The sequence below is a fragment of the Lynx rufus genome, unplaced genomic scaffold (genome assembly GCF_022079265.1).
Source record: "Lynx rufus isolate CCGP_SWC_20201006 ecotype Redwood Valley unplaced genomic scaffold, mLynRuf1.p SCAF_26, whole genome shotgun sequence".
Classification (NCBI taxonomy): Eukaryota; Metazoa; Chordata; class Mammalia; order Carnivora; family Felidae; genus Lynx; species Lynx rufus.
The window spans coordinates 636393-654574 of NW_025814841.1; the positions used below are offsets into that span (position 1 = coordinate 636393).

An 18182-nucleotide genomic window follows, 5' to 3' on the forward strand; every position below is an offset into this window, starting at 1 on the left:
AAAGCTCTGGTTGTCACTAAACTGTGGCATATGTGACCATTCACATGGTGGTTCAGTGTGCATATGCAGTACACAGACTCCTTTAATTTAACAGTGGGCTTGAGTTATATGAAAAATTAGCTCTATTCCATGCTTTCATGTATAGATACGAATATAGATGATAATTCCATCTGAAGTGATCTTGTTTTAAAGACATTTCACATTTCTCTATTACACTCCATTACCTTGAATTCTATCTCCTTTAGATAGTCTAAACAAGTCCTTCCTATACTTTGTAAGGAATATATTTAAACAGTAAGTTCCCAGAGCTCCATTTGGGTGTACTCAGAAATGTGATTGGGAAGGAAAAAACCTGCTAATCAGTCAGCGCCTGCCAAAACCTTGAATTAGAGTCCACTGGAAAGAAAGCATGGTATTATTTTGCCAGAGAATTTTAATAGAGCTCATGAGTATTTAGAAATTAAGTATTAATATGAGACATATCTATTCTCATATTGAACTGAATACATTAGGGGGAACATTGAAAACATATTTTTCTTATCATCCTGAGACTTAAAGCACATGGAGTTGAGTATTTCTTTCTTTTTTTTTTCCATGATGTTAGAAATATCAAGCCCTGGTGATTCTCACAGAGCTCATATGTCTGCCTGCTTATCATAATTTCACTTCTTTTCTGAGTATTTGTCTAACAAATATGTCGTTAAACTTTTAGAGGCATGGGTGGGAGTGACTGCAAAAGTAAAATTCCTGGCTGGGTTTGGAGTTTGGGTGCAATGTCAGGCAACCAAACATCTGTTCGAGAAACATTTATTAAACAATTATGATCCTAATAGATGCTACCCATCACATACACTCAGGGTAGAAGAAAAGTAACTATATCTCTTTTGTCATATAGCATATCCAAAACAAATAAAAATAATAGAGACAACTTGTCTAATACTTCTCTTGATATTTATTTTCCTTTTAATGATACAATCCTAAAATGAATTCCAATTTAATTACAGGACTGGTGATCCTCATGTAATTCTATTGGCCCATTTTTCCAATGGGTTCTGTGCTCTTATAACCATCGGTTTTATTTGCTTCTTGCTAATCTTTGTTTTAATTCTGTAGTTAAGCATTCTAACTAAATATTTGATCATTTAAGGACTCATAGATGACACAAAATGGAAATGCCTCTTATTGAGGTATCCATCAAGATTTTAATTCTCTGCATATCTTCATTTTCACTGGTGCCTTAGTCTTCAGTTATGGTGAATATAAAATTTTAAATGATGCATATATCATAATACTGGATTAAATATCAGTCACTAAAATGAATTTTTTTCATTTTAATTCTAAAACATATAAGTAAACCCTTTCCCAACTTTTGTGACCAACAACTTATTTATCAAATGGATTTATTATTTATCAAAGGATTATATGCAAATATTCTACTTTTAAATTTAAATATATGCAGGTACATCTAAATCAATATATCACAATAAATGCATAAATTTTTTAAAATATAAATTTTAAAAATTCAAAGAGAATTCTTCTGAAAGCTTTTCCAAAATCCTCATGAGCTGTGTTAATGATAAAAAAGCCAAAATGTTTAATTGACTTTAAGGGTCCTCTGTTTCCAACTTGACCCAGTCACTTCTGGAGACGGCCTGAACATATCACTACAAAGTAATAGAAGAAATTTGTAGTGCATTTTCTCTGTCATCGGCAACTAATTTAACCTTTATGAGGTGTTTCATCATTTTGTAAAGTCAGGATAATTGTGTGTACTTTTTAGTGATAGGGAAAGGATTAAGTTAGGTACTGCATGTAAAGGCAAACAGCACATGACATAGTTGACTCATTAAACTTTAGTTCTTTCTTTCTCTTCCAAGTAACAAGATTCAGTTAAACACAAATTTATTAAGTGCTATCTATAAGCAAAATTTCTTTCATGGAAATTGTCTGAACACAATGCTCAAGAGTTGAGAATCATCTAAACTCTTTCTTTTAGCTTTTGTTTTCTTGTCTAAAAGGGGATCATAATGCATACCTGATGAGTTTATAGTAAATTAAAAGACATTTTTATAAAACATATAGCATCAGTGCCCATCCACAGTAAATGCTGAAAAAATTGTAGTTAGTTTTATTTTTATGGCTTCTAAAGTGCTTAAAACTCACTAAAGTTACATGATAAAAACATTCTTAGGAAGTGCCGGCTGGAAATTTATCATTTCCCCAAACGTGTTCGGCCCAGGAATTGTGAATCCATCTTTGCACATAGGGATTATTTTTGTTTAGTTTCACAGAACTTTTCCTACTAAAATATCTAATGTCATAAGATGCATTTAAGCTAAGTACAATTTTTGACAAACACATTTTCTTAAATAATTTGCCAACCTGTCCTCTTCTTGTTCCAAACAGGCAATAGTGGTGTTCTAGGCAAATAATCATTCCAAACTGAATTGCATCCATTTTGTAAGTCTTCTGGGTAAGATACTTTTTTTTGTCTTACCTTTGTCTGCAGACATTTGGTCACATTTATTCTTAGAAACATTACCCACTAAAAAAATATTGCCCTCAATGTTATCATAGCGTCAAAACTTAGCTGATTGCTTCATGGTTTTGGCAATTCACAGTTATTGCTGGACTTAAAAAGTTTACATTGATAATGGCATGGAAACAAGGCTTTGCATTCTTTTGGGAAGGATAGTCAGGGGCTGTGACTGTCAGACATTCACCATTCATATTTCTGTTCAGAAGTGATTAAACCATCGCCACATACATTGAGCACACACAAGGGAAACATATTATGTGATCAAGAATTTAATTTGTAACAGTGCACTAAAAAAGAAAGAGAGTAAAAAAAGAAAATAGTATTTAGCCTCCACCCTCCACCATGGGCTGGTTTTCTTACTGTCTAAATCAGCTTGGAGCATACTTCTGCTATACCAAGGTACGATTAGTAAATTTATCCATTCACTTGAAAATAGTTATACAGCAACTGTTATGTTTCTTATTCCCTTCTGGGTATAAGAATATTCCTCTCATCCATTTCTATTTAACAAATATTTTTTGAGTTCTTGTTATATAGCAGATGGGGTTTGGACCACTGGGTAGAGAGAAAAGATGTAATTCAGTCCTTAGCGTCAAGGAAACTAGAATTTGGTGGGGAGAGAGACAGATAAACACACAATGACATTTCATAAACGTTTGGTAGAGGTGAGGCCAACATGCCAGGACACTAGTGAAATATACAAGAGAAACATTAAAATCATGACAGAGACATGATGAGGGCAGAATACAGCATCTACAGTCTTAAGGATGTTGTTGAGTGCTTACTATGATTCAGGCATTGCTTAAACTCTTAAGTGTATTAACTTAGTCCCCACAATAACAGTATGAGGTAACTACTATGGTTCATCCCATACCTAAATGCGTAGCCTAAATCTCAGAATCAAAGCCAGGAAGACAGTGAAATGTGGAGTTAGAGAGGTAAACTGAAGGAGATCAAGGAAGCTGCATTTTTTTTTCTCTGAAAGCAAAAGGGGGTCATGCTAATATATGAGGACAATATTGACATTTGCATTTTAGAAAAATTACCCAAGTCACATTGTAGGAAGAATGTATTGGAGAGTTGGTAAGCTTGGAAGTAGGAGGACCAGATAGGTGTGTTTGCCATTTTTTAAATATTAGCAAATATTTGGAGAGTAAATACAACGTTCTGAGCCCTTTGCATATATTATTCAGTTCTGATAACAGCTCTTTAAGCATGTGCCCTTATTAGCTTTATTTGACAGATAAGGAGACTAAGCATAGAGAGGTAAATAATTTCTAATTATCACACTGCTAGCAAACGAGCAAGCTGAGATTTGAACCCAGTGTCTGATTCTCGAGCCTGTATGTTATTTAATATACTATGATGGGGAGGGAAGAGAAAGAGTTGATAGTGGTTTTCATCCAATTCTCAAAAGGATCCCCTAGGAGAGAAATAATGAAGTCAGATTCAAAGGGGGAAAATGGAAAGACAGATGGAGGGGAAATTTGTGAACAAAAAGAATCAGAATCAACAAGAAATAAAGACCTATTAGAAATAAAGTCAAATATAACTTTTAATTTTCTACCCTGAGTAACTGATGGGATATTGATGACATTCCTTAAAATCAGCAACATGTAAAGAGAAACAGGTATAAGGGGGAAGCATAATGAGTTTAGTTTGGGGCATATTAACTGAGGTGACTATGGGAAAAGTAGAATCTGGAAGTCAGAGAAATAGGAATATGGAATTCAAGAGTGAAATCTGGATGACTGCATAGACTGCTGTGTCCTCACAACATGGTAAGTCCGTGCAGCAAATGAAATCATTAAAAGTGCATATAAAGCAATGACTCAACCATTTGGGGGGTTGTAGATCCACTAGAGAATCTGATAAAAACTAGCCTACCATTCCTTCTCGCTTAGTGCAAACATTCAGGCACAAGCTTATGTGTAATTTCAGAGAATTTACATGGTAAGATTATGAACCCAGTTTAAAATCATAAGAATGTAAAATCAAAGAGAGAAAATTGAGAGTTCTGTAAGGGATGGCCAAAAAGAGACCAAAAAGAAAACAGAATTAGGGAGGAAAAAACAGTAATGAACAGTGTTATGGCAGAGAGACAAGACTGCTATGAAATGTCTTGTCTTAATGGCAAATAAGCAGAAAGGCCAAAAAAAAAAAAAAAAAAAAAAGGCGGACTGAGACGTGAACTTAAACTGAGATGTGGAATGTGGCTTCCTATAAGGGAGAGTTTGGTTGCATGTATGGCTCAATTGCATGGGCAAGAGCCTGGGATGCTTGGGTGTCTGACTCTTGACCTGGGCTAAGTTCATGATTTCATGTTTTTTTGAGTTCAAGCCCCACATTGGGTTCTGCACTGTGCTTAGCATTCTCTCTCTCCTCACCTTCCCCTCTCTCTCCCTTTTCCTCCCCCCCCCTCTCTCTCTCTCAAAATAAATAAATACACTTTAAAAAATAAATTAACATGAGCAAGAAGAAGTGAAAGCAAAAAAATATTATCTGCCCACACCCAGCAGACTGGCCCGTGAAAGGACAGGGAGCAGTATGTGTTGGGATGTACACAGGACAGATAGGAGTAAAAGAAACTTAAATACCGAGAGACGTGCGCATGTTTGTTTAGGTCCCTAATATGAAGCGCAAATTTCAAATTATAAGGAGCTTCTCATGCAGCTCATTAAAATAAAAAATAAAAATATATAAAAAAACTTCTTTCACATCATGTGAAAGACATAATGATGGATCCTATAAATTTTTAAGTGATCTAAATTATTTTGTTTAAAATATCTTTCCCAGAGGCTGATTGCCGTGGTATGGAACTTCTGATCATTATTTTCAGTCCTCTGGCCTTCTGAAAAGGGGAAATGAGGCATTTATTTCTTTCCCAGTGCTGAGGAGACATTTGGTTCTGTTCTCAGAACAGAATAATTCTACCATCTGAAAGGAATTTACCTCCCGTGTAGTGTCTATTGAGTTTGTGAAGTAAATCATTCAGTCAAGGGATGAGATAGTTTGAACTCCTGCAAGTCCCTTGAGTTAAGAATGATTCTAAAAACATCACAAGCAATGGGAGGAAATTAAAACTTTTTGAATGTCACTTATATAAACATTGATAAAAATAGAATATATCATTTTCATTGACTGAGTAAAATATTTGGGTTTTCGTTGACTACTTGTAATGCACAATTTAACATTAGGTAGAAAGAGAAAGAAAAATACAGGAAGTCATCTGCTGAACACCACAGTGAGCACTTGTTCCCATTTAATGAGGGAAATGCTTTATCTTGACAGAAAATTGTATGTCAAACATTTACAATTTCCTTAAAATGAACCACACTTTCTAGCACTTCCTTTCATAAAACCCAATGGCTTTAAGGGGAAAGTGACTGTTTATTTTTGGAAATGGTATATTTCTCCTTTTTGATGGAGCATGTTATCTGCCTTTTGAAAAGTTGTAATTTCTGTGGAAAAAAATTGCGTGAATAGCAGATAGTGAAACTCATGATAGCAAAATAAAAAATAGTACAGCCTTTGACCTCTCCCATGAATCATTTCAAAACCACATCTTTTGGGGGAGACTTGAAATTTTGTGGTTAATTCTCTTTTGGAATTAGAGTTTCAGCTTCAGAAACTGAACTATCACACACACACACACACACACACACACACACACACACACACACGTGTTGCCTTGATGTTCCAACATTTCGACTTGAGTAAACTCCATTTCTTCTTCTCTTCTGCTTTCATGATCTGATTGATTAAAGCAAAGAAGCAGAAAATATTTTTTTAAGTTTATTTATTTTGAGAGAGAGAGAGAGAGCACACATGCACATGATCAGGAGAGAGTCAGAGAGAGAGAATCCCAAGCAGGCTCTGCACTGTCAGTGCAGAGCCCGATGTGGGGTTCAAACTCATGACTGGGAGATCATGACCTGAGCTGAAATCAAAAGTCAGATGCTTAACTGTCTGAGCAACCCAGATGCCTCGAAGCACAAAATATTTTTAATAGAATTCCAACTAAGTCATTTCCTGGACTCATCCACACTCAAGTTGAACTGAACAAGTATTTCCTGAGTCTAGGGATATAATAGAGCAGTGGTTACTTATAGATAAGCTATGGTACTTAACGCTGAGTTCAAGTGATACCTATAATTACCTGGAGAGAGAGAAAAAAATTTTATTAACATAATTTAGTACGTATGCATCACATCAACCATACAGTGAAACCCTCATGAAATGTCTTCAGCTTTAAGAAGGGAGAAAGATGAAATAAAACCTGAGAAATACAACAACTATACAGTTAAGCTTAAATACATATAAACAAAATAATATTGATTTTTAGCATTTAAAGAACCTTTAAAACTATTGATAAAAAACATTTTTAGTTTCCTATTGGAGCTTGTCATTTATTTTCAACTAAAGAATATCAACATCATAATTAAATACACTGGAATCTCATCTTACTACTGGCTTGGATGTTCACATTCTGAGTGGGACCATCTCCTATGAGGAATCACATTAATATGTGACCTACTAAGAGCCATGTATCTTTTTAATGAATTTATGATAAAGTTAAATAATTAAATTAAATACCAATTAAGCCAAACCTCTTTTTCTTTTTATTTATTTATTTATTCATTCATTTATTTATTTATTTATTTATTTAGAGAGACAGAAAGAGAGAGAGAAAGAAAAAAAATATGAGTGGGGGAGGGGCAAAGAGTGGGGGAGAGAGAGAATCCCAAGCAGGATCCTCGCTATCAGTGCAGATCTCGACACGGGGCTTGATCTCATGACCCTGAGATCATGACCTGAGCCAAAATCAAGAGTTGGATGCTTAACCAACTGAGCCACCCAGGTGCCCCAAGCCAAACCTCTTTTAATATGTGTGTTTTTTGTGTCTCTGCATATACTCATAATTATTTTAAGTTGTGAACATTCTGTTTTCATAGCAAGCATGAGTTCCTTTAGAGTAGTGAATTTGAACTTTGGGTTTAATTTTAAGTGGAGATTTGGTTCTAAAGGAAGTTTGTCCCGTTGTTGTGGCCTCATATACACACTTACAAATGCACAAGTAAACTGAATCCCAACCATAATTAATCCTCCAGCTCATCTCCCTAGAGTTAGGTTACCTTAGACTGAGATGGTTACCTAACCAGTGTCTGGGATCCGCTGTGACATATGACATTTAGAGGGCAAGGCATGGTGGTCTAGAAGGAATAGGAATCAGGGCATCTGAGTTCTAGCCCCAGCTCTGCTGCCAGGTTGCTTCGTATAAAAGTACCACACACCTTAGTGTTTGATGGCCTAGACAAATCCACACATTTTATGACTCATATCAATCATTCCGTTTCTTCTCTTGGTTTTGTATCACATCTGATGACTAGGGAAATCCCAACTTCAGAATACAACCTTAGCATGGCAATCAAGTATTATTTTTCAAGTATATTTTACCATAAGAGTAAGAATCGAAGTGACATACCTCTGGTGACAGTCAGTCTTTATTTATTTAAAACTTGAAGTGTTTTGGTGTTGTGTCGTGGGGTTTTTTTGTGTGTCAGTTTTCAAAAGCATCTGGCAACTGCTTTCCATTTTACAGCATTGCCCAAGGACTTTCAGTCCATTTTTAATGACTTTTGCTGAAATTACTTATTTGTCTACTTAAAACACAAAAGATGCCCTTTAAACTTTCTCACATGCATGAGAAATCTTTTGTTCAAAACCACTATATTCCAGTCAGGCCAAAAACATTACATGGGAAATTAACACACATGAAACACCTGACATATTTTTGTTAACGGAATGACCTTCTGAACAAATGGCAAGGGTCATGTAGCACTTATAACTGCCCATCAGGGTGCCCAAAAGGGTAACACAGAAATAATTTTTGTGAAAAATGAGTATTGCTTGTTTAAACAAAGGTTGTGTGTAAATCCCTTTTCAATTTTCTATTCTTTTTTTCCCCATTCTTTGCTATGTTAAGGGTAATATGCATTAAATATACACTCATGTGTATATATATATATATATATATATGTATATGCATTAAATATACATATATATATATGAGTCATTTCACATTAGAAGAGCATTGGAAATTTTTAAATACACTAAGCAAACTAGAGTACGAATATGTAGAATTAGCTTGATGCTTCATTATTCTACACTAAAAAAATACCATAAAATTAGCAATCTACCTATGGCATAAGGTGGTTTGCATGTCCACATAGATTTAACAGTTTATGCACTTTATGCATACACCTCAATATTATTAAAAATGTACATGCCTATAATTATACGTATGGGTAATATATTCTCCAGATAATTAAAATGTACCTCATTAAGTAGTAAAATGTTAAGAAAATTAAAAAATATTGTGATAGTAAATTTTCTGCATTGTTTTCATCTTCTCCTTTTTCATAAAAAATTGAATAAAACCAAAGCTTTTAATAATTTAATTCATTATATTCAGCATGACTTAATTTGCATCATAATACAATGCCATTGAAAAAGTATATAATTTGTCCCTCGTACACTGCCCAAACTCTTCTCATTTCTTATTTTTGCCCACTTTTAAGATTACTGTCTCTTCCTCCTACACACAAAAACCCTTTTGATTATCATTTTTCTTGTTGTTGTCTTCATGCCTTATTCTAGAAGATGAACACAAACACACTCCCACACAAATACCCACACATATGCTTACTCTCCCTTTCCCCACTAGCGCCTCCTTTATACTTGTCACTTCAGCAAATAGTTCAGAGGCTAGAAGATCAAGTAACTAGGCTTGTGAGAATAGTGTCTAAGACTAATGGAGGTAGACTTTGGTCAGCACAATTTTTAGGATATAGATATTATGAAATCCAATGTAACTGCTCAGGCAACTCTTATTTCCTAATCCTCTGTTAGCTTCGAATTTGTGGGCCACCAGTGCTCCGCATTTCTGCTGAGAATTCCCATCTCACAGATAATTCTACTATCTGTTCCTTTCTTCTCTTCTCAACAGTTTTTCTTCTTTCTTGTCTTTTCTGCCCCATGTCACTTTTCCAGTACTTCTTGCTTCCATGAGAAGAGTCTGTAGCCATCCAGAATTAAGGCCTGTCCTGATTTACCCAAGACCCTGGATATGACCTTGTCAGCTGAGATAGGTATTGCTGGGGACTCTGTGACAGATGAGTCACTGGAGTCCTATTTGAGTTTGACTTCACTCCAGGGGCCAGTAAGAAGTAGTTAAGATTCTTAGCTTTATAGTTAAAGAATCTCACTACTTAGAAGTTTTGGTGAAGTTAGAAAGCATCTCTGAGCCTCAGTTTCCTCATATATACAACATATTGATAAATATACCGCATGAGGGGGGCGCCTGGGTGGCTCAGTCGGTTAAGCATCCGACTTCGGCTCAGGTCACGATCTCGCTGTCCGTGAGTTCGAGCCCCGCGTCAGGCTCTGGGCTGATGGCTCAGAGCCTGGAGCCTGCTTCTGATTCTGTGTCTCCGTCTCCCTCTGCTCATGCTCTGTCTCTCTCTGTTTCAAAAATAAATAAAACGTTAAAAAAAAAAAAAAGAAAGAAAGAAGGAGGTAAACTTATTTTTCCTCCTTTCAAAAAAAAAATATACCACATGAGGTATTTATGAGGACTAATGAAACAAAGCATATAAAACATACTTGGCTCACAAAATTCAGAGTTGAACACATAGTAAGTGGGCTAGTTACTAATACTAGTATGCCAATTAATTTTATTATGATCATGATTATTATAGTTCCACCAAGAAGATGATGGCTAGTTATCTACAAAATATACACATACACAGAATAGGGTTTTTTTTTTTAGAAAAAAAATTTTAACAAAACTTTAGTTAAAATTATAATGTAGCAAGTGAATGATGTTCAAGTGTTCTCTTATACCAGGATTAGAGGGACTGTGGGGAAAAGAATAGTAGATTTTTTTAAAAAGAAGCTTTTAGCTACTTACCCAAAGACTTCAGGTGTACTCTATATAGTACATATATACACATAAATACATATAATATAAATATGCTACATTAAACTGTATGTAATTGTCATTTTTGTAGGTTAAACCAATCATGCTGAGATGTCAACCCCCAGATATTTAGGTTCATATGCGTATCTTTTATATAAAATAAAGTGCCAACTTGGAAATTTTCATTTCAGAAGCCTCAAGCTTTTGTGTATTTAAGTAGCTATACACATGTGATATGTATTTATAGAGTCACTGGTAAGTTTTGCTCACCTTCATACCCACCCACACAATATTGAAATGTTGAATATTGCCTGTAAACCTTTTAATTTTCCACACCCTAGAAATGTAAGGTATTATCTTCTCCTATTTCTAAAAGTCCTTTCAAATAAGTTAGGAATCTAGAGAGTGTCTTCAAATGACTTTTCCATGAGATGCCCACACACCTGGCTGAAAAGAATAGAATCTAATCAATCAGTTGTTTGCTTGTTTGCACCTTATCAGATATGGTGATTTACTTATCCATATGCTCAGTTAACTTCAGTAACCTGTCACATTGAAAATGTATGGATTTAGGGTCAGTTCCTGTACTGTGCTCTCTGTAGTGATGATGGTCTAATAAGTAACATAAGGATTATCCTTAAACCAATAACTTGATCCACATATATTCTGATGTTTGCTAAATACTAGAGGTAGGAATCATTAGCCACATCTAAGATTTTAAAGGAATAAAGAATTTATCCCTTTAAAGCAACTTATTAGGAAATTAGTAGAATCAAGGCCTTCAGCTTTTTACATTGTTTTTGGTAGCAAAGGCTAATTGCCTTCTGTGTTCTGTACTAGGTTTCCTGTGACTCAGAAGTACCAATTCCACATTCCAGGAAGTTTTTTCTTGAGGGTTCATCTGAATTGAAGTGACCTTCCTCCTAAGCTTTATGGTTCTTCCCTCCAGTCAGCCCAGTGGCAGACATGCCATCTGGATTGAAATTCATTGGGCAAATAAAAGGCAGAGCCAGATAAAGTCAACAGTTGCTACAATCAGGGTCTCAGGTGTCTTATTGACTGAATGTTGGCTGGTGAAAGACATACATGCACCTGCTTGTGTTCCTATTCTTTCCCTTTAGATCATGGAGATTAGCCTATAGAGATAAGGCTAAATGAAAAGAATGAATAATGATTCTTTCCTGAGACTTTCTAGATTTATTTGCTGATATTGGTGTGCATAAAGTCTTTGAATTGCCATACCAGGCTTTTAAAATTAAGTTCAGATAAATGTTTTACATGTTTTATTCACTCAACTGTTATCTCTTCTGGACAGCCTTTCCCAAGTTTACAGATAGAATATATTCTCCCTAAATATTCCCAATGAATTTGACACATATATCCAAAATAAAAATTGTGCATTATCTCTCTTTGGTGCTGTAGTTAAGCTGCTAACATTATAGTTCTAGAAGCTGTTGCTAGTCATCTTGTGACCAGGTAGAGAGTTATCAACCGAGTCAAAAAGAAAAAAAAAAGGCACGAAACTAGTTCCTGTTCACATTCTTTGAAACCTGGTTATGCTTTACCTAAAACTCGGTTCTAGATTGTTCATGATTGAATAAATTAACTTTTTGCTTAAGGTAGCTTGAATTGAGTTCTCCTCTACATGGAAGGTACTAATCATGGATACAGCTATCATGAGTTTTCATGGAAGACCTACTAATGAAAGACCTACTATGTATAGTAGGTCTTGTAGGTCTTTCTCCCATCACACTGTGATTACGTTAAGAGAAGATGGTGGTTTTCTTATGTTTGTATCTTTGCTGTCTAGGAAAAGTCATGCACATAGAAGATGTTCAATCAATATTTGTTGAGTAAATTAATATAGCATAGATTAAACTAAGAGGGGACAGGAGGCAAGCTTTTAAATTGAAAAACCAATTAAAAAGCCACAGTCTATTTGTTTTATATTTAGGCTTTCATTATTTTTTAACTGATGGCAGTTGAGGGAGAGTAGTGGGACTAGTAAGGAAAAGAGAGAACACAGAATTTGGAAGGAAATATTAAGCAACATTAAGCAAATGAAAGTTGAGGTAGCAGTAGGAGCTGCCCAATAGACAAATAGAAATATGGATCTGGAGGTCAAGAGAGATGCAAACATACAATGTCAAAATGCTTATATCTTAGAAAGCTTTTATGTAGAAGTTTGAAGCCATGACAGCTTGCAAAAAGAGCAAATGTATAAGAAATAGAGATCTGAGAGTAGAATCTTAGTCAATATCTATATGGTAGGTGAAGAGAGGAAAGGAACTCAATGAAGATGAAAGGGAAAGGACAATTAGAGAATAGTAAAGGGACCAAGAGAGATCAACACAAAAGGCAAGGGAAAAGATAGGCAAAGCCGGCTTCTGTAGTATGGGTGAATAAGGTGGAGGAAATATCAAATGACTTTGGTCTTCTTAGTAAACCATAAAACAAGGTCATATATAAAGAATGAGAGATGATAGAAGTAAGATTTAGCCTTGGAAAAGTGGAAAGGTCTGAAGTACACTTTTCAGGAAGTATAATAGAAAATCTATTAGAAAGGACCAAGGGTTTGACTGAGCAGCATGGAGAACATAGCTGCGTTTAGAAAACATGCATTTGGATGTCATTAAATAGCCTCATTTTAGTGTTTGCCATCTGGAAGCAGGGGTGAGAGAATGAAAAAATGTCCTTCCTTGAGTTGGAATTTATCCATGCAAGGGATTAGTAGAGGAAAGGACAGTGGGTGGAGAGCACCATGAATTCCACCTGAACTGTTTTTAATGCCTGACTCTGTGATAGAAGTTAGGAAGAAAGGAAAGCAAGGAAGGCTTAGTAAGGGACTGATAGTAATGGTGGGCATCCAGACTCAATTAGTGGAAAGACAGACTCATTAAGAATTAAGGAATGGAAGAGGAAAAGAAAATAGTGTGTGATCAAAGAGGGAACTTTTAGATATAAAGATTAATTTTTTAATTCATGCTTTTAAACCAGTCTGTTATTATAAAAAATTTAAACTACTCTGACAGATAGATTAACACCTCAATAAGGTTTCCAGTTCACTCCCCCTGGCTCTGTCCAGTTGATGCTTGTTATATCCTCCGCCACCATGTTTTCCATATCCATCTCTTGTCACTTACCATGAATTCCTCCAGATATCATCTTCTATTTTTATTAATTTTATTATTTATTTTTTATTAATTTTATTAATTTTTTGAAACTCTAGATCTCCTATAAAAATGTATCCTTAGTTCTGACACTTGTAATGTTCATTAAATTCATCTTTTTATTGTTTTCCTGTGTTTTAAAATGTTTACTATGTGCCCAGTTTTATAATATGTAGCTGTACATCTCTAGTAATTAACAAAGAAAATAATTAGTCATGCAAATTAAAGTTATGGAATTAAAACCTTTATTAACAATGGGTTATTAAGTACATTTCATCTGAAATAATCTTTAAATTTTAACTGTTCAGAGGAAGTTTATATATGCAGCAAGATTAGATTACCTGGTTTTTTTTTTAAGACTTTAACAATAGTATGATGTGATGCAGCCGATGAATAAAATAAACCAGTTAGCCAACTCTGACAAGGAGAGGCCAGTTCAATATAATCCTAATGTAACCAATCAATTGTAACTCCCTAACATTTGGGCAGCTATAATGTTGGATTTGAGGGTGGAAGATCACTACTCCATTGGCTAGACTTGGTGGCCTTTCCCAGCCTGCTAGTGTCCCTTCTATAAGAGAGAATAATAATATAGTGTTGCCATTAATCATATTATTATTATTACTGTAACATTAATAATAACTACCACTTCTTGAGTTCTTAATATAATTCAGTCACTCTGTTCTGAGTAACATAATTCATACACTTGCCTCGGAGACATGTATAACTGCTCCACTTTGTAGTTTATAGAAGGGACCTTTTCCAAATGATAGTATATAGTACAAATGTCAAAGGAGAGCTGTGAACAGAGCTTTTAAACTGATTTTAAATCCTTCAATACTCTAAACTATGGCCTGGATCGAGATTTCAAGCATAATATTTACTAATTAATAAGTAATTAAATACAAGAAGTCCAATTTTTCTGGAAAGAATGACTATTTCTTCTGCAAAGAATGTGTTTCTATTTTTCAAAAATGCCAAACCATATTTCAAGAAAATGAAATATCTTCATGAGGTTATGTTGCCATTGCAACAACAAGAACTCCACAGTATAACCATAGTACTATGTGTGCCTTTTATGGTGGAATACTCAAAGCATTTTTCCAGTTATAAGACTTATATTCACGGTTTGGACATCACTTTTATACGATTAGTTTCCGGAAAAATAAAGTAATACTCAAAGTTTTTCTTTTTTCTCTGTTATTGAAAACGTGTGTGGGTTTCCCTTTTCCCACAAAAGGGCCTCTTCACCCACATCTTCCTGAAATGGAAAAGAAAAGAGGAGTGGGTGACAGAGAAGTGGGAAGGGTGCATATTCTCACTGCATAACTAAATAAGGGAGAGCAGGAAGTGGTCTATTCAGTAAGAGAAGCATTTTCTCCTTAGATAAGTGACTTTCTCCATTTCTTACCCAAAAAAGAAAACTGGGTTTACCGTTGAATTCCTCTTGACCACATCTTCCTGTGTTCATCTTCACAAAGGAGCTTAAATTTTTTTGGCATTTCTTTACATCCCCCCCCTTTTTTTGCATCTAATTTGGTTATTTTCAACTTTTTTCAACAGATTAAACATTTAGAATTTAGGAAGGTTTTGTTTAGTAGTCCATTAACTTAAAATAAGCAAGCACAAATGAACTATGTTGATGTTTTTCAGAATATTACCTTTACATAACCCATCAACACACCCATTACAATTAAAGAGGGCTTTTGAACAAGCATTTATATATTCATTTTAAAATTGCTATTTGCATATATTCTGTGCAGTGCTTCTTCACTGTCATATGAATGTGTAGTCTTCTGATTACTTATTCTGTGTTGATATTGCAGCTGTAATTATTTATGTAAGTAGGCAAAACCATTAGCACAGATATGAGCTATACAGAAAACCATGACACTATTAAAAGTTATAATTCTGTATTTTTGTTATGGTAGTGTATCTGAGTGGATGTTTTATTTCCTTTAAATATAATTGTTTTTGAAAGTTGGAATATAATTGTTTTTGAAAGTTGGAAGTATTTATACTGAGATAGTCATTCTTTGCACCAATTTAGACTTCCTAATTAATCACCTATAATTACCTATAAATTAGTACATTACCTATAAATTACCTATCAATTAATAACCTCATGCATCTTACATTTAAATCAGGCTAGTGTTTTAGATTGTTAGAGCATGTAAAATCAATTTTAAAACATTGTTAAATAATATACCTTTGATATTCTCAGTATAAAAGGCCATCGTGACTCAAAGTGATTGAAAGCAGGTATTTATTAAATAACATGAGACTTTAAGGTCAAGATGATAAGATAATCCTAAAAAAAACTTCTTGGAGGGGTTAATGCAACAAATTACTAACATATATATTTATTAGAAAATACTAATTATAAATATTTTATACATATGCCATGTGTATCTTTAGCAAAGGACTACTAAATATGAGTCATTTTTGTATTTTTATTTCACTAATGAGAACTTCATAATGGATGAAGTTCAATGAATAAACTTAAGTTCTCAGGAGAGCCTCTCTAATTAAATTTCCTTTTCCATTTGACTTCCACCCTTCACTGAACTCTTCCCCTATATAAGTTCATTTCAAACCTTACTCATTTGTGTTCTTTTATTTGTGTTTTATTGGCCTGATAGCTTAACTTCAGGCATTATATAAAAACCAAAGTTCGGTTCCCTTTTGTTTCTAGGTAAATAAGGTTAGAGGCTCTTTTCTACTTTCTAAATCTAATTATTTAAAAAAAATTTTTTAATGGGGCGCCTGGGTGGCGCAGTCGGTTAAGCATCCGACTTCAGCCAGGTCACGATCTCGCGGTCCGTGAGTTCGAGCCCCGCGTCGGGCTCTGGGCTGATGGTTCAGAGCCTGGAGCCTGTTTCCGATTCTGTGTCTCCCTCTCTCTCTGCCCCTCCCCCGTTTATGCTCTGTCTCTCTCTGTCCCAAAAATAAATAAACGTTGAAAAAAAAATTAAAAAAAAATTTTTTTAAATAAAAATTTCTAGGAGCTTATCAGGCTAAAGCCACAGAAGAACAATACTGCCTACTTTAGCATTTTAAACCTCCATACTGTATTTTTATGCTTGAATTTGTGATCTTTATCTCTTCCTCCTCCAAAAATGCTCTAGCATTTTTTAAAAGTTTCCTATGAAACGTAGGTGAGAACATTTTAGAAATTTTGCAAGAAAATTGACATAATTATTGCCAGTTAGAGGTGTTACACCATCACGTCATTTGTCCCTTGAATTGATGTTCTAGAAGTTATAGAGAAAAACAGGATTTAAGGAATTAAGCAAAATATAAAAAAGTGTTCAGTTAGAAATGGCTCTACAGATTTTTCCATTACTTTTGTAATTTTGTGAGTCAGGTCGGATCTATTATTGTCTTTATGATTTATTTGTCAGTAAATGCAATATTGACATTTGTTTGGAGGAAATAAAGGCTTGCTTAGTTATAGTTGGAGTCCATTTGGGTACTAATGGTACTGATATTCTTGTTCACATATTGCAATTTTTTTTTTTGCAGTTTTACTAAAGGGAGGAAAAAAAGAGGAAGAGAAACCATTTAGAGACTGTGCAGATGTATATCAAGCTGGTTTTAATAAAAGTGGAATCTACACTATTTATATTAATAATATGCCAGAACCCAAAAAGGTAAAACCAGAAGTGTTTGTTTACGAGATGTAAAGCAGATCCTAGTTGAATTGCTGAATAATCAGATTGATTTGTGGGCTTGTTAAACTGAAAATATATATGCCTGAGCTCTTTTCTCCCAAAGATACTGTTTGCCAGGTCCATAAAAGATGAAAACCCTATTGTACAGACCTCCCCCAATCCCACACCTCCTGTCCCTCTTTCACAAAGTTTTCTATTTATCCTCTGTTCATTTCTGGGATGTCCCATTGCTCATAAATGCTTGCCTTGCATAGATTACATGTTGAAGTAGTATGCACTTCAAGTACATGGAGAAGAGTTAGGAGCAATCTTCAAAGTCCCAAGGACCCAGATGGCACATATCATGTACAGTCCAGATACTTGTAGAGGGGGAGCCAGGGCCATATAACTGTTTGCAGAATCATTGCTCCTATTAGGGTGGGAGAAATGTATTCTATCTTAACTCACAATCTTGATAGGATTTGCTTTTCATGTTTACCTAGAAGAGTAGGTTGGATGATAGGATTCATCAGTATGTTGAATAAGATCCAAAGTAAACTTTGAAGCAAACACTATGTTCCTGCTGTCATATCTCCTTTATATATGCTTTTCCCCTATTTATTCATTAAATCATCCATCCATTCCTTCACTCAATACATATTCAGTGAGTGTCATTCATCAGTCCCTGCCTAGGGACACAATATAGAGCAAACAGATCCCACTGTAGTGGTGAAGACAGACAGTTACACAGATAATTACAACATACTGTGGAGATGTAGGGATTGAGACAGTCTGTTTGAAGCAGAATATATGGAGAGCCTTGAGGAGAGCCTTGAGGA

At 34.8% G+C, this 18182-nt stretch overlaps 1 protein-coding gene across 3 annotated transcripts in view; it reads left to right on the forward strand.

Moving 5' to 3' along the window:
- The window catches only part of ANGPT1 (angiopoietin 1), a 240702-nt gene that overhangs the window by 168482 nt on the left and 54038 nt on the right, over positions 1-18182 (forward strand). For all 3 annotated transcript variants that reach the window (XM_047088928.1, XM_047088929.1, XM_047088930.1), the window contains one exon: positions 17216-17343. In XM_047088928.1, the coding sequence (XP_046944884.1) occupies positions 17216-17343 (128 nt within the window). The remainder of the gene's footprint in view (positions 1-17215; positions 17344-18182) is intronic.